Source organism: Dipodomys merriami, unplaced genomic scaffold, assembly GCF_024711535.1.
Source record: "Dipodomys merriami isolate MVZ:Mamm:240054 unplaced genomic scaffold, mDipMer1.0.p SCAF_14, whole genome shotgun sequence".
Lineage (NCBI taxonomy): Eukaryota > Metazoa > Chordata > Mammalia > Rodentia > Heteromyidae > Dipodomys > Dipodomys merriami.
Window position 1 is genome coordinate 2,987,548 of NW_027202715.1, and position 16,322 is coordinate 3,003,869.

General features: G+C 35.3%; 1 protein-coding gene across 8 annotated transcripts in view; it reads right to left on the reverse strand.

The window, feature by feature from the left end:
• Positions 1 to 16,322, reverse strand: part of Ppp3cb (protein phosphatase 3 catalytic subunit beta) — a 58,402-nt gene continuing 42,080 nt past the window's right edge. For 2 of the 8 annotated variants that reach the window (XM_070020569.1, XM_070020568.1), the window contains exons 11-15: positions 12,478 to 12,504; positions 10,202 to 10,286; positions 9,131 to 9,228; positions 3,223 to 3,252; positions 1 to 1,613 (exon numbers count right to left, since the gene is read on the reverse strand). In XM_070020569.1, coding sequence (XP_069876670.1) covers positions 1,435 to 1,613; positions 3,223 to 3,252; positions 9,131 to 9,228; positions 10,202 to 10,286; positions 12,478 to 12,504 — 419 coding nt within the window. In that variant the 3' untranslated portion in view covers positions 1 to 1,434. Of the gene's footprint in view, positions 1,614 to 3,222; positions 3,253 to 7,062; positions 9,229 to 10,201; positions 10,287 to 12,477; positions 12,505 to 16,322 lie in introns of those variants that run through there. The other 6 variants (XM_070020573.1, XM_070020571.1, XM_070020570.1 and 3 more) reach the window with 6 other exon arrangements.

The following is a 16,322-nucleotide window of genomic DNA, read 5'->3' on the forward strand; positions in this document are numbered from 1 at the left end:
TAGGAGCAGCGGCCCATGCATGGAATTTATTGTGTGCTACTGGTTATAAAATACTCGATTAGTCCTGCACATGCATAATATTTCCAACTTAGACAGGAGACCATACAGGGTGCACTTTCTGGCAAACAAAACAACGGATGGTTCCGCTGCCTGGAGCTCTGAGTTGTATTCCAGGGCATGAGGGAAGCAGGCCACCAAAGTAAAGGGGAGTACCAAACTACAGTGGCAATCAATACAGGTCAATAATTGTGTAAAATTATAGCACATGGTTCCATTTAGTTTAACCAAGCAGTTCTGTAACTATTAGAAGAAAATTTCACATGCAGTCTTGACTTATGCTTCCACTAGCATCTGAAGGACTGAACAGAACCATTGCTTCTAGGCTGCATTGCTTAATCAAAAACATTTTCAGAACATTTTAAAATTTCCTCTGCATTAAAACATAAAAAGGATAGGAAGCCAGCAGCAAATCACCCTGGTGGCTATTTTAGCAACTCACGATAAACTAAAATTTCGCATAACATCTAGGTAACCTATATATGTCGTACCTGTACATCATAGGTCTATATATTAAATATTTGCAAAATGAAAACATGCATACACAAAATACGTCAAGTTTTACAGACATGATTTCAATTAAAATTTACTTTGACAATGTACAAACTTCTTTTAAAGTACCTTAAATGAGTAATTCTGTAATTCATTAATTTTGAAATTTAGAGGTTTTCTTCTTAAATCTCTGGGGTATAAATCTCAAAAGATCTGGGCAAAAAAAGACTCTAGTTTTTGGATTTGGGTTCAAGTAAAAGAGTCTTCCTAGAAATAGTCTGAGCATTCATAATTGAAAAATACCAAGACTGTATTACAGAATTAGCCACATTTAAGAACTATAGACCTGAGGTTAGCATTTTGTATAAACGCCAACTGGGTTTCTCAGCATTTTTTCCTACAATTCAAAATACAGCTAGTAACCTCAGAAATATATTTTAAGACCATGCGAATTCATTCTTTAATGACATTTCATGGGGGGAAAAAAAAGTTCACATTAATTCTTAGGATTGCATTTGAAGTCATGGTTGAAAAAAAACAAACAAACCTAATTCTACTGAGAGGGAAAAAAAAGGTATCTCATTTGTAAACTTAAATGTGTGAACCACAAGCATAAATGGAGGTGTAGATACCCTCCACTGGAAATTGCCTCAAGCCCCTTGCTCACTGCTCTCCACCTAGGCAGCAATGACCAAATCTTATCAGATAGCACATGTCCCAGGGCCCTCAAGCCTCCATCCAGGAAGGGGGCTAAGGTTTTAAAAAGCACAATGGTTTCTTCAGAGGGATTGTGACAGTTATAGTCAGATTGGCTGAACCCTCCAGCTCCTCGGGTGATCGGTCCATTTGGGGCCCGAGATATGAGAGTCCCTGGGAAGCTGCTGGTCACTGGGCACTATGGTTGCCAGTCCCGTGGTTCTCAGTGGCATGTGCGGTGTTCAGAGAATTGAAACCATCTTGCTGTACTGCATCTTTCCGAGGTGGCATTCTTTCATTGATCCTATCCAAACCCTTTGCCTCTTCAAAACTGCAGATTCTATGTGGTGGAGAGAATCCTCGTATTGCTTAACAAAATGCAAATTTGATAAGTCAGTAATTATAAAATAATGCTGAGATTTAAAAAACATAACTAATGATTCTTTAGAAGAAAGAAATTAGCTCTATATAGCAACAGACCTTAAATCTTACTTAACTGTATCCTGTCCCCATTTCAAGTCTTCCCACTTAAATATGAAATTCTTAAACCTAAATATCAACATGATTGCTTTATAGATGACAAGCATTAGCCTAGCTTTAAAAAAAGAAAACACAAAAATGAACCCTCCCAGCCCACGATATCAACCTGTGGGCAATGGTCTCTGGGCATCAGTATGCCAATTATTTCCTACCCCAGATCCTAAGATTACAGTGACCACCACAGTAAGGTACCAACAAGAGTAGGGGTGAGGAGATTAAACAAGATTAATCCTCGGTATATAAATCCATACAAAAAGCTTGGGAGAAGAAAGAGGTAAAGCTAAGTTAAAATTTAGCAGATAAAGTCATTGACTATCTTGGAGGTGGAGAATGATTGCAGAAGTTAGACCTGTAGGGCTGAGAGTAAAATGTAGTTTTATATTTCAGGAGATGTCTATAATTCACTAGCTATTTACCACAAATTCTTCAGGAACCCAAAAGCAAAATAAATGGCAACCATGCTAGGTGTCTCAATCTGTAATCCTAGTGACTCAGGAGGCTGAGATCTGAGGATTGCAGTTTGAAGCCGGTCAGGACAGAAAAAACCAAAATACTTATTTCCAACTAACCAGCAAAATGCTAGAAGTGGAGGTGTGGCTCAAGTGGTAGAGAAAAAAAAGAGCTCAAAGTCCTGAATTCAAGCCCTAGCAGTGGCACAAAAGCAAACAAAAAATGGCAACCATCTTTCATTCAGCTATGGTTATGGATTCTCATTCACTTTATTTGGAATGATGTATCCTCCATTATTAAAATGTTTATGAAAAGATTTCCATACAACTAGCCTTAATCTGGTTGCTTAGTAAGTGTAATCCCCAGGGCTCAGCCTGTATACATGATCCAATCAAATGGCTAGGGCAAAATACAAAGTAGTATGCATTATCAAGCTAATACATGATATTACCCTAGAACTATAGCCCAAACTGAGATATATATATGTAATATATATATTTATATATATTACATATATATAATTAACAGTTCTTGCACTGTTAGTATATGGGTATATTACTAAAATGGGTAAAAATAAACTCACTTGTTTACCTAGCGGGGATTTTACTTATGGGGGAAAAATCTTAGTAGTATAAAATCATGCAAAATATGGGGAAATCTCTATTTGCAGAGTAGTTTAGGAATTTCCACTAAAATAGGAAACTTTAAAAGCTATATCACATAGCATAACATGCTATATTCTAAAGAAATCAGAAACATTAAATTGTGGATGCATATAATACTGGAAAAGAGAAAAAAAAAGAGTCAACTATGGACATCAACCCTTGTGGTTAAAAAAAAAGAGAGGTATATGATAGTTAAACTTGATGAGTCAGTATGATTCATCTTGAGCTGCACAAGCTAGGAGTAAGACACACCCACAGGACATTCTCTGATGCCCACCCACATACCACAGATCTCTGCCCAGTGCAAGGACTCTGATCATACCTTTTTCAGCCTCAATAGCCTCAACTGTGGCTGTACAGAAGTGAGCAGAGGCATGCAAAATGAATGAGAGAGATGAGAAGGGTCATATTGTACAGCAGAAAAGGCAATGATCACTTAATATAACATAGTATCTCATACTACATAATCATTTACAATTTAAGACAAATAGTACCCATATTAGAGAATCCCAACTGATACCCCAAATCCTAACACCACAGCAGTTTACACACAGCACTATGACATCACTCAGAACGGAACGTGGAGACCTATTGTAAACACAGATATCTTAGCATCCAGCAAATGTACTCCAGTTTTAATTAGTGATTTCAAATTCAGTATTTTGAAAGTGTTAAGAATTTTCCATTGTATACTGTATCATATCCATTACAATCAAAGGAAAATTCACTAGGCTAAAATTATGATAGAATTGTAGCAGAAAAGAAAATGAGGATCTTTTATTTCTAAGGGAAACAATATTCATAATCAGTTGGTTCCCTAAGATAAAAAAATTGAAGGGAAGAGCTATGGTTCTCCTGTCATTTCTAATTTTTAAGATAAAACATAAGCAACAAAAGCTGGCATGACTGCAAAAGAATTTAAAGATCCTAAACTTGGTGAATTAGTCTAAATATAGGCATTCTACATATTTGTTCTTTGGGGAGAACCAAAAATGGTCCATCCTGCTAACATAAACTTCCTCCCCCTATCCTCCAATAATAGGATCTCACAATGTTCTCCAAGCTAGTCTAAAATTCCTTAAGAGATCTTCCAACCTCAGGACCTAGAGTTTCTAAGATGGCACTACAGATATGTTTCACTATGCCCAACTTGTACTGTGACAGTAATAGTTCAAAAACCTAAATATCTATAAGCTTAAGTAAATCTATGTTCAATTTATGATAAACTTGAATCGGTCCCAAAATTGGAGTCTGTTTTCTTAAGAAAGAAAGAAAGGGTACTGAACATCTTTTCAAACCCCTCTGCCAGTCAGAGATTAAGGGATAGTTATTATTCTATAATATACATATAAATCAGATTAAAAAAGACAAATGCATTCTTGATATCACTTGTTTGGCTCATTTAAAGTACTTCAATATATTTAGTATGCATTTTATAATTAAAATTCTTTTTTAGCTCATTTCTGGGTTTAAACTATGAAAACAGCTTATTAGATTTATGACCAAGACCTGAGATTGCAGAGAACAGTATTTCCTCAAAAGATTGTCTTGCCCAAAGTAACTACCCTCACAATATCTTAAACAATAATGTCCCATCCTTCTATAGTAAGATCCATTACAGTAATTATTCCTTAAGTGTCCTTACAGGAATAAATATGATTTAGAAATGATATACCTTATCCAAAGCAGTTATTAATTTGAAAGGACACTAATGAATCTATAGAATTAATATATAGGCCAAATTAGAAAACAGTGGTGTTCTTAATCAGGTAGAGAAGAGGATTAGGAGTCAAAAAAAATGTAGAATGAGTACTCTATTTGATGAATTAAGGAAGAGTTAATCCTCTTTAACTGTTAAAGTATACTATAAACTAGATACAGTATATGCCCAACATACATGTTACTACTGACACTGGACAACTGGAAAGTATTCATAATTTGTACAAATAGAAAAGTGGAATAACATCTCTATTTGATCAGCCCTAGAATTCCTACTCTTCAAAACACTTTTCTTGGGTTGAGAGTGTGGCTTAGTGGTTGAGCGCTTGCCTAGCATGCATGAAGTCCTGGGTTCTATTCCTCAGTACCACATAAACAGAAAAAGCCGGAAATAGGGCTGGGAAGGTGGCTCAGTGGTAGAGTGCTCGCCTAGCATGCAGGAAACCCTGGGTTCAATTCCTCAGTACCACAGACACAGGAAAAGCCAGAAATGGGACTGTGGCTCAAGTGGTAGAGCACTTGCCTTGAGCTGAAGAGCTGAGGGACAGTGCCCAGGCCCTGAGTTCAAGCCCCAGGACTGAAAAAAAAAAAAGACAGAAAGAAAGAAAAAGCAGGAAATAGTGCTGTGGCTCAAGTGGTAGAATGCTAGCCTTGAGCAAAAGAAGCTCAGGGACAGTACCCAGGCCCCGAGTTCAAGCCCCAGGACTGGCAAAAAAAAACAACCCCAAAACATTTTTCTTTACAATTCAAAAATTGGAATGAAAAAAATGTTTATCACAATGTTTTAAGAGTTTGTGATCATAGAAGTGACTATATTTGAGGGCTGAGAATGTGGCTTAGTAACAGAGTGCTTGCCTAGCATGCATGAGGCCCTGGGTTCAACTCCAGAGTACTCCATAAAATAAAATTTTAAAAAAGTAACTATATGTGAAGCATTCTATAATTTGTTGCATAGTAATAAATTAATATTAAAAACATATTTGAGAACTAGGAGTATGGCTTAGTGGTAGAGTGCTTGCCTAGCATGCATGAAGCTCTGGGTTTGACTCCTCAGTACCACAGAAATAAAAAAAGCCAGAAGTGGGGCTGTGGCTCAAGTAGTTGAATGCTAGCCTTCAGCAAAAAAGCAGCTCAGGGACAGTGCTCAGATGCTGAGTACAAGCCCCAGAACTGGCAAAAACAAAAACAAACACCGCCCCCCCCATCTCATTAAGAGAAGTAGAAAGCAAATTATATCAATGGTCTAAAGGTCTACTTTCCAAGCTATAAAACATGGTAACAGTTTTTAAATCATTCAATTGACTTTTAACTATATATGCAGAAGTATTTTTAGATAAAATTATATTCTCTGCTATTTCTTGATATCTCTAACTGATCTTTTCTTTTCCAAAATACAAACTGATATACTCAAAACTGCCTATTAGGCCACTTGAATGCTTAGAATAGAAAAATGGACATTTGAAATTTAAGCACTAGGCTGGAAAGAAAAAGATCTAATAATTGCAAAATTATATCTGAAAGGCACTACTGTATGTTCCTCTATGTGCTTTTACTTACAGGGCATCTGTAAAGGACAGAACTGTATTGAAACTTGAGGCTGATCATCAGTTTCAATACAGTACTGCCTTTTAACTCTGTTCCTCAACACAACACAGGAAAATAATCAAAAGGAATCTGACATTATTGAAATACAGATGGTAACATTTTCTACATAGGACCTGGTGAAAGCAGTATGATAGTGCTAGCACCAAACTTAATTCCTATAAAGAGTTAGGCACGGCAGCTTACGTCTATAATCGTATTCAGGTGGCTGAGATCTGAAGGTCATGGTTTGAAGCCAGCCCAGCAGAAAAGTCTATGAGACTCTTATCTCCAACAAATTACTCAAAAAAAGATGGAAGTGGTACTGTGGCTCAAGTTGTAGAGTGCTAGTCTTGAGCACAAAGAGGCTCAACGACAACCAGTTCAAGCCCCAGGACTGGCAAAAAAAAAAAAAAAAAAAGAAAGAAAGAAAGAAAGAAAAGAAAAAAGAAAAAATTCTAGGAAAAAAAATAACATAAAACATGAACATAAAATATAATGCCAGTAGAGTTGTAGTTTGTACAAATACTCAAGTATTAGGTGAATTAGCTTTACTGTTATCCAAATGATTGTAAGATTGAGGTCTGAGAATTAAAACATTTTCTTCTGGCAATGCCTCTCAGTTGTACACATTACTATCAGGATATTTATCTATTGAACTAAAAAATGTTGGACAATTTTTTGAAAAAAAATCATACAGATGCAACTTCTATATGAGGTTGGGCTTATCATATGCTAAGGAGCTAACTTCAACTGAAAGCTTAAATCATACCATAGAGAACCAACACTAACTAGTAGAATTGGGAACTATCTATCCAGTTTCCCAAATTAAACCCCTTAAACTCAACGCCTATTAACTCACTCTATGCTGCGTATAGACAGTCCCTTCAGCAAAGCTGCTGTCTTTCAAACTTTCCCTGCAGTTGAGGGTGGTTTCCAAGTTGAATAAGCTTCAGGCTGCATGTGAATTAAGAATAAATAGAAGTACTGATTTGTCAACAAAGCATGTAATTAGCAGATGCTAACTGTAATCTAAAGGCAATGGATACAATGTAAAACAATATATCCACGGATTGTTGCGATATAACTGTAGTGTAGATTTATTTATGTATACCTTTCAGTTTTATTTATCTTTTCTAAACAGAATAGTATAACATTCTTTAAACTATTAAAATTATCCTTTTCTAACATTTTGTGAGTTTTCTACTGAATATTTAAGATCTTCTTAATTGCTTTAATGTACATTCATGAAATGCTTTTTAGCATATTTTTCTAATTATAATTAAAAAACAGAAGACAAGATATGCATAGAATCAAAAGCAAAATTTTTTAACTGAAAAAAAGAAACTTGGGGCTAGGGTTGTACGTAGCACAGTGAATGCTCACTGGTTTGATTATCAACACCACGGCAAAAAAGAAAAGGAAGAAAACCAACCAAACAAAACATCTCATTTAGAATGAAAGTTCAAATCAATAATTTTAAAACATAGTTGACTATCTCAGATATGCCAATGGTGGTAGGAGACAATACAGTAACATATAAAATACAACATGTAAAGGGCAATAATTACTTTTCTAAGGAGAAAATTCTTTTTATTAAAGAGGATTTATTATAAGACTGGGAACAGTCAAACTGTGAAAGGTCAATGTAATTCAAATTTATTCAAATATTTAAATTAATTTTTTATTTAAAATTTTCTAATTATAACAAAAATAAATTGTAATCAGGACTTAAGAAAACAGATCTGTTGCTGCTTGTTTTATCAGAATAATGACCCTTAGAGGGCTGTCAAAAGTGGCATTAATTAACTTTTTTACATCACAATTTTTGCTTTCCCACAAGGGAAGAAATATAGACTATGAGTTACTGTATATAGGCTACAACATTCACACAACTTTCTTCTATTTATCTGTAATGGGCTTTCAAAAAGTTAAGCCAGTATTTACACAAATATTTATTACAAAAAGTTAGCTTTTTGAAATCTATAAAACATTCAATGAGCCAGATTACAGGAATGCTTTATGTATAATTCTTTTTATTTTCATGCAAAATAAAGGCACACTTAATAACACCCTTTGAATTTTAACTTACAGGATTTAAATTCAACCCTTATAACAATGACTTAATATCTAACGTTACATTCATATTCAGAATGCACAAAGTGCAGCAACAAATGCAGCAAACCTCAAAACAAGGTGCTACAAAGCTGCTTCTACATCAAAAGACAGACAAGTGTCTGATAGAGTAATTTAATTAAACATGTATTTACAGACATACAGCTAACCTAAAGAAAGACAGACAGATTTAAGAAAGCAGCTACATCTGCAGAGGAAGGAAACAGCATGTTACAGACAGTCAATTATACATAGAACATTTGACAAACACCACAGAAAACAAACTTTGGCATCATTTACCAGGGTACAAAACCTTGCAAAAATCTTTTGTGAATCTTAAGTGAAATTCTGGGGCTAAAGCAGGCTAATTCTAAAATTAAGTATCTGAAATATCAGTCTAATACAATTACACAAATTTAAAAAAATAAAGAAACTTGGAGTTACATTCTAATTTTAGTAAGGGGACATCCCTGATTCAGGGCTTTTAAAAGAAAAAAAGATACATTAGACAAATGAATAAATAAATATTTCAGACATTATGATACGATGATATGAGTTATTTCCATATCATTTCAGGAAAAGCTGAGGAACTGGCCATGATTTTTAACTCAAGGGCTACCCATTCTATCAGCATTCCACCCTGGTCAGGTATTAATCAGATACTACCTATCATAAAGCCTCCTGCCTATGTCAGCTGCTAAGACAGGAACTAAACAGCAGAAGGAATTCTCTGCATGCATTATGTGTATTTTTAGCAAAAGAGTGAGGTGTGCCCCAGTCCATCTGAGGCACAGCAAGTTGCATAACATTATTACCACTTTGCAGGGTCTGCCGTCCTCCAGCTAACACTCCACTAGGCAACATCCCTGTGGGAGTCAGGCCCTTGAGTGTCAGCACACTTTCACTCTCCTCCCTGCAGTAGAGAGATAAAAATGAACATCAGAAGATCTGGGGATGTAGCTTAGTGTTAAGAGTCTTTGCTTAATATATATAAGGTCCTAGGTGCATTTCCCCAGAACTAATTAAAAAAAAAATATATATATATATATATACATATAAATATATAAAATCAAGGACTTCCAACAAATAATTTCAAAGGGATAGAACCCAGATGTAGGCCATTTAATTTACAACATTTATTGTTAATTACATATTATCCTCAATCCCAATATATATATTTTCCATTATTCTGTTACCTCATATAGAAGGGTATATATTACAATTGAGGAACATAGGTTTCTTCAAAAGTTTTATCTCATCAATGGGCATCAGAATATATAATATTTCATATGCTTTAAGGTTCAAATATTTATTATAATCAGTTTGTAAACAATTTTTAATAAAAGATATTCATATGCCTGTGTAAACATGTCTTCCTAAATTAACCTCAGGAAGGCAATTTGTGGATCTAGCAAAAAGGGTCATCCTACACTGCTAAGCAACTGCATTACAAACACTAGTAAGTAATACTTCCTTCTTATCCTGTTCTAGTTTTCAAGATGTAACTTTAGTACTTTCATCATAAAAAGACAAGAAATAGCAAAAGAGAGCAACAATAATCACAAAAGTAAAACATTTTAGTTTCAGTTGCAAAGTGGCTTAGTATATGTGAGGTCCTAAGTTTGATTCCTAGCACCCCAAAAATAAAATAAAAAATAAAAATGACAGACAAACCAAAAAACAACCAAAAACACTCCCTAGGTTCAAAGGAACTTTTATTACCTTGTTTAGTATATAAATGTACAACTAATTTATTTAAAAAATGTGACCTGTTGCTTCTGCATAGCAAACAGGACAATGCTCATAAAGTACAAAAAGAACTAATTTTTATAAAACAAATAATCACAAATACATTTATTTATTTATTTAATTATTTATCTTTTTACCTGAGAACAGAGAAGACTCTTGCCATCTTGCCAATTGCTCGAATTTTGTTTCTTATGATTTCTTTCCGGGCTGCAGCTGAACCTACTTTCAATGGAATAAACAGAAAGAGAGGCTCAAGTTTAGGGAATTCACTCTTGGAATATACCATTAGTTTCTTCCACATTTACCTAAACCAATACCAAGTCCTCTGTCATCAGCTCACATGGAGGAGACTATATGAACTCATGCGAAAAAGCTTCTTCTTCACTCAATGATTAGGTCAGTACTAGTAAAATGCTAAGGTCTGATACAGATACAGATGAAAAGTAATCAACAAACCTCAATTATAGAATAATAGGAAAAACAAAACTTGAACCCAACTCACAAAACAGACAACAAAAAAACCCAGTAACAATCTTATACTATCTGTTTCCTGAGAGCCCACAGCATGCAGACTAAAAGAGAAAACTAAGTTTCTATTTAACTATTTAACATGCAAGCTGGAAATATTTCATTATACTATGAAAGTATAAGCTTCTTTGCTGTAAGTTGATCTGGAAACAATGGTGTAAAAGGACTATTGTACAGTTCAATCACAAAGTAAGGACTAAACTAGCATCTCAACGACCTTGTACATCTTAACCTCATGGACCAGTTGTCCTCTAAAACCATGCAAGTACACATAAATTTTTATATAGGTGGTAAGACATAAGCAGTAAGAAAGACTCCATGAGGGCTGGGAAGGTTCAGTGGTAGAGCGCTTGCCTTGCATGCATGAGGCCCACATAAGCAAAAAAGAAAAAAGCCGGAAGTGGCACTGTGGCTCAAGTGGTAGAGCACTAGCCTTGAGCTGAAGAGCTGAGGGACAGTGCCCAGATCCAGAGTTCAGGCCCCACGACCAGACCCAAAAAAAAAAAAAGACTCCATGAAAAAACTGGCTAAAGAATAATCACTACTTCATTTCTAAAGGGTTAGCTGTGACATCACTGATTCAGAATAGACCAAAATAACTGGATTCTTGGCTAAAACAAAGGCTCATATATTAAATCTTCCTTTCTTTGGCCTCCAGAAAGAACAATTTCAGTACTTTTATCTCATATATAGCAGCTAGAATTATTCTGGATCCAAAAGTATGGTTCCTTCCTTATAGCTGTGCTTCAATATAATGAAAACACACAGATGGAAGCACTAAGGCTGAGGAGAAGATTAAGGAAAGGCTAAAGAAGTTAGAGAGGGAAAAAAAAGGGTCTTAGCCTTACAGAAGTCTGAACAATCTTAAGTTTTCTAAGCTAGAACATCTCATTTAAAAGTCAAGCAGACTACAAATACAATAGTTAAAAACTAAGATGATGACTGGTCCTGACTAAATTAAGAAAACAAAAAGAAATCCAATTTCAAGGATGAAAACAATAGATATATTTTAGAGAAAAAGGCTCTATGATCATTTTTATTGTATTATAAAGGGTAATACTAGGTACAAACAATGAAACTACATCATTTTACAAGTCCAAAATTGTATGGGTACCATGGCCCTAAATATTTTAGATGCTAAAAGAATTACTGAAGAGATAAAAATCAAACAATATTAGAATTTCAAGACATTGGGGATTTTACAAAGTTCAATCTTCTAGTTTATTAAACAAAAAGAAATAGTTTATTAGTACTTGTGCAAAGACACAAAGTCTTATTTTCTTACTTAATTAATCTAGACATTTTGTTTTAAAATTGACAGACATTTTTAAATAGCTACTCCTGGAGTGAGCAGTAGGGGGTTGGGAAAGCTGGCTGTAACAAGGTATATTTATATTTTCATCCTTAATTTACGTATTTGTAAAACCAAATGACAATGTAAATCATACTGGTTTAAAATAAAGAAATTCCCAGGAATATAAACACTCTGTACAAACCAGGATATATAATAAGTCTACAAACATATCATGCATCATATTAAAAGTAACTGTCCATAATAAATTTACTTTGGGGAATAAGACAGACAATCAAACACCCCTAGTCATGCAGGGAAAAGTACAAAACATTACAAATAAGCAAAAGAATGAAATTTTAAAACGAGAGGAATGAAAAGAGGGAAAAAATATTTCCATGCACAGAAAGACAGATATCTTGGAATATGACTTCTAAAAACACCAAATACTAACTTAGAAGTTAAAACTAAATTTGTACAAGGCCCAAAAGGACTCTGCATAAACTTCTTTCAACAAGTATGCTAACTTACATGGACATGAGAATAATTTATGAAGTCATATTTCAAAACAATGTTACTCTGTCTGGTCTGTACCTTTTTTATTGCCATATATGAGCCGTTCTTCAGATGGAGAGTCCAGAAAAAAGGAAGTGAATGATGGAGAAAAGGTGGTTGAGACAAATAAAAAGATAGAGATTTAACTTGGCAGTGATAAGGAAGAATGAATGTAGAAAGAAAGGAAGAAAAATGAAGGCCCTCATATTTGAAAATCTGAAAAAAAATGTAGCACTGTAGAATCTGGTGAATAAAAGAGGAATGCCTCTAGGTAGAGCTCTAAAGTAAAGGTTTCTTAAAAAGATATATGTTCAGAAAGAAATTATGGATGAATGATTATAATTTTGGTGAAAATAGACATAATTAGGAACAGAAAAAAACACGTGAAAACACATAAGACTGCTAAGACTGCTAACAACAACCACACAATTTATAATCATACCCCTAAGGAAATGTGTCACCCCTAGAAGTATGTTAAGTGAAAGGTAATGATACAAACTCATGTGGTTCTTCAAGGACACTAACATCTGCAAAATCTGTAGTATATACAGAGAAATTTAGGTAACTATAATTTATAAACTATCTCAGTGGAAAAAAAATTTCTTCCACTTCCAATCAAGGAAAAGAGCCTCCCATACTCCATAAAACAAGACATGATTTCTTGAATCTTAACTGAATAATTTTTTATTATAGTTAGAGGTAACAATGAGTTTTTTGTTCCTAATCCAACCTGGGAATTTTAGGGACATCATTTTATTTATTTTTTATTTTTATTTTTTTTTGTCGTGGGACTTGAACTCTGGGCCTGGGCGCATAGCCACAGGTGCCTGGCTGGGAACATCGTTTTTGAAAAAAAAATAGCAACAGATTGTTTCAAAGTAATAGTTTTAACGTTAAGCAACATGGATGCTTTCATTTCAACTTTCCATATATTCCATTCTAATGCTAAAAAATAATTCTATTATACAAAATGTAAAGTTTAGTAACACTATGTTATTTTCTTTACCAAACTGAAGATAAAAAATATCAAATATTGCCAGGTGCCGGTGGCTCACGCCTGTAATCCTAGCTACTCAGGAGGCTGAGTAGCGGTTCAAAGCCAGCCTGGGCAGGAAAGTTCGTGAGACTCTTCTCTCCAATAAACCACTAGAAAACTGGAAGTGGTGCTGTGGCTCAAGCGGCATAGCGCTCACCCTGAGCTGAAGAGCACAAGGACAGCACCCAAGCCCAGAGTTAAGTCCCACGACCGAACAAAAAAAAAAAAATCAAATAGGGCTGGGAAGGTGGCTCAGTGGTAAAGTGCTTGCCTTGCATGCATGAGGCCTTGGGTTCGATTCCTCAGCACCACATAAGCAGAAAAAGCCAGAAGTGGTGCTATGGCTGAAGTGGTGGAGCGCTAGCCTTGAGCTGAAGAGCTGAGGGACAGCGCCCAGGCCCACAGTTCAGGCCCCACGACCTACCTTCCACTCCAAAAAAAATATAGCAAAAAAAACCCCAAAACAACCTAACAGTATGCATTCTAATTTTATAGAAATCAGTGTTCAAAAATTTTGTTATAATAAAAAATACCTCCAAAAGGGATATTACATGCATTTAATATGCAATATTTATGCAAACTTGTCTTTAAAAATTACCCCAAACAAGGCTGGGAAGGTGGCTCAGTGGTAGAGTGCTTGCCTTGCATACATGAGGCCCTGGGTTCCATTCCTCAGCACCACACAAGCAGAAAAAACCAGAAGTGGCATTGTGGCTCAAGTGGTAGAGCGCTAGCCTTGAGCTGAAGATCTGAGGGACAGTGCCCAAGCCCAGAGTTCAGGCCCCACAACCAGCCAAAAAAAAAAAAAATTACCCCACGCATACACTAAACCCCAGTATACAGATCATCATTTAAGAATAGAGTCTTAATTACTTCAGCTAATCTCAGACTTGAATCTACAAAAACTATTCCTTTCTACTGAGAATCTCAAATACTACTCTCTCACTTTTTCTCCACAGAAAATCTAAACCCTTTATTTTGCACTCATTAAACCCTGTTCTAACTAACGTCAAATTTCTTCCAAACTTGGCCCACAGTCTACAGCTGTTCAGGAAAAGAAGAGAGGACATGATGAAAGAAACAGAGGAAAGGACAAAATAAAGGGATGAAATAGGGGAGTATGGATGAAGGAAAGTAAGTTCTTCTCTATCCCATCCTAAGTATTTATATCTACCTTAACGTCCTTTACTTTTTCTCTATAACCTCAATGCTCTTTCTCAAGTCCTCCATACAAATTCTCAGACTCATATTCTTAAAACCTTCTTAAGGATCCCTCCTCTTACTCCTTGATAGTACAAATGAGAAGTAACTGTACCTTACATGTTGACAGTGAGGATATCTGACTTCTAGTATTCAAACTTGGAATTCAGTGTATTTTCCCATAGAAACGTTGTTATAAATGGTGAATCTTTCTTACTTAAGTGTAAGAAAGAAAATTTTATTGCCTTTATTCCCTTAATTTATGAAGTTAAGATTTTCCAGGATTGCATAGCTATTGAGTCATACTGCCAAGACACAAATTAAGACTATTTTCTTTCATTAACTTATATTGCCTCTTTAGTGATATTCATTTCAAGAATGATATAATAAATGATTTAGCATACTGATAAGAAAAATATTAAAATAAAACCATCTTATTAGAGGATATACAAAACTCTAATACTTCCAAGTTATATACAAGCAATAAACTGTGAATTCTATTTCTTTTTTTAAAGGATATAATAAAAGTTTATATGTATCCCTAAAGAGTCTCAAAAATGGGGCTGGGAAGGTGGCTCAGTGGTAGAGTGCTTGCCTTGTATGCATTAGACCCTGGGTTCGATTCTTCAGCACCACATAAGCAAAAAAGAAAAAAAGCTGGAAGTGACGCTGTGGCTCAAGTGGTAGAGTGCTAGCCTTGAGCTGAAGAGCTGAGGGACAGTGCCCAGGCCCAGAGTTCAGGCCCCATGACCGGACCCCCCCCCAAAAAAAAAGAGTCTCAAAAATATATCTATCTTCATATAACTCACAGGTTCCTAGAGTCAAATAATTATCCTTAATTAGGAAACTTTTTTTTTTTTTGGTTATAGGAAAAGAACTGAAGCATTACCTATTACCACTCTGATTAAATATGTTAGTGGCAATACTAAGTTTTAAAGAATAAAAAAGAAAAAATACAGAAAATACCAGTAACTGCCTTTTCCAAATGACATTTTAGGGCTGGGAAGGTGGCTCAGTGGTAGAGTGCTTGCCTTGCATGCCTGAGGCCCTGGGTTCGATTCCTCAGCACCACATAAGCAAAAAGAAAAAAGCTGGAAGTGGCGCTGTGGCTCAAGTGGTAGAGCGCTAGCCTTGAGCTGAAGAGCTGAGGGACAGTGCCCAGGCCCAGAGTTCAGGTCCCACGACCAGACCCAAAAAAACAAACCAAAACAAAAAAACCAAATGACATTTTAAAAAGTTAAGGAAAACAGGGCTAGGTGGCAAGGTTCAAGTGGTAAAGCACCTGCCTAGGATGGAGTTTAAGCACTAGCACCACCAAAATAAAAAGCAAAAACAAAAGTTATGAAAAACATTAAAAATTACTCCATGAAATAATTTTAACGACTTAAGTTTTTGGATATAAGATTAACCTACATACATATACAATGTATTTATACATATATGATAATATACCAATTGTATATCACATATATTAGGTCTATTTCCAGTATATACAAATATGCAAGATACATTTCTTTATATAACTGGATGTTGGTGGCTTATGCCTGTAATCTTAGCTATGTAGGAGGTTGGAATTGGAAGGATTGCAGCTAGCCCAGGCAAAAAAGTTCAAGAGACTCTCAATCCATACCTGGATACAGTGATGCTA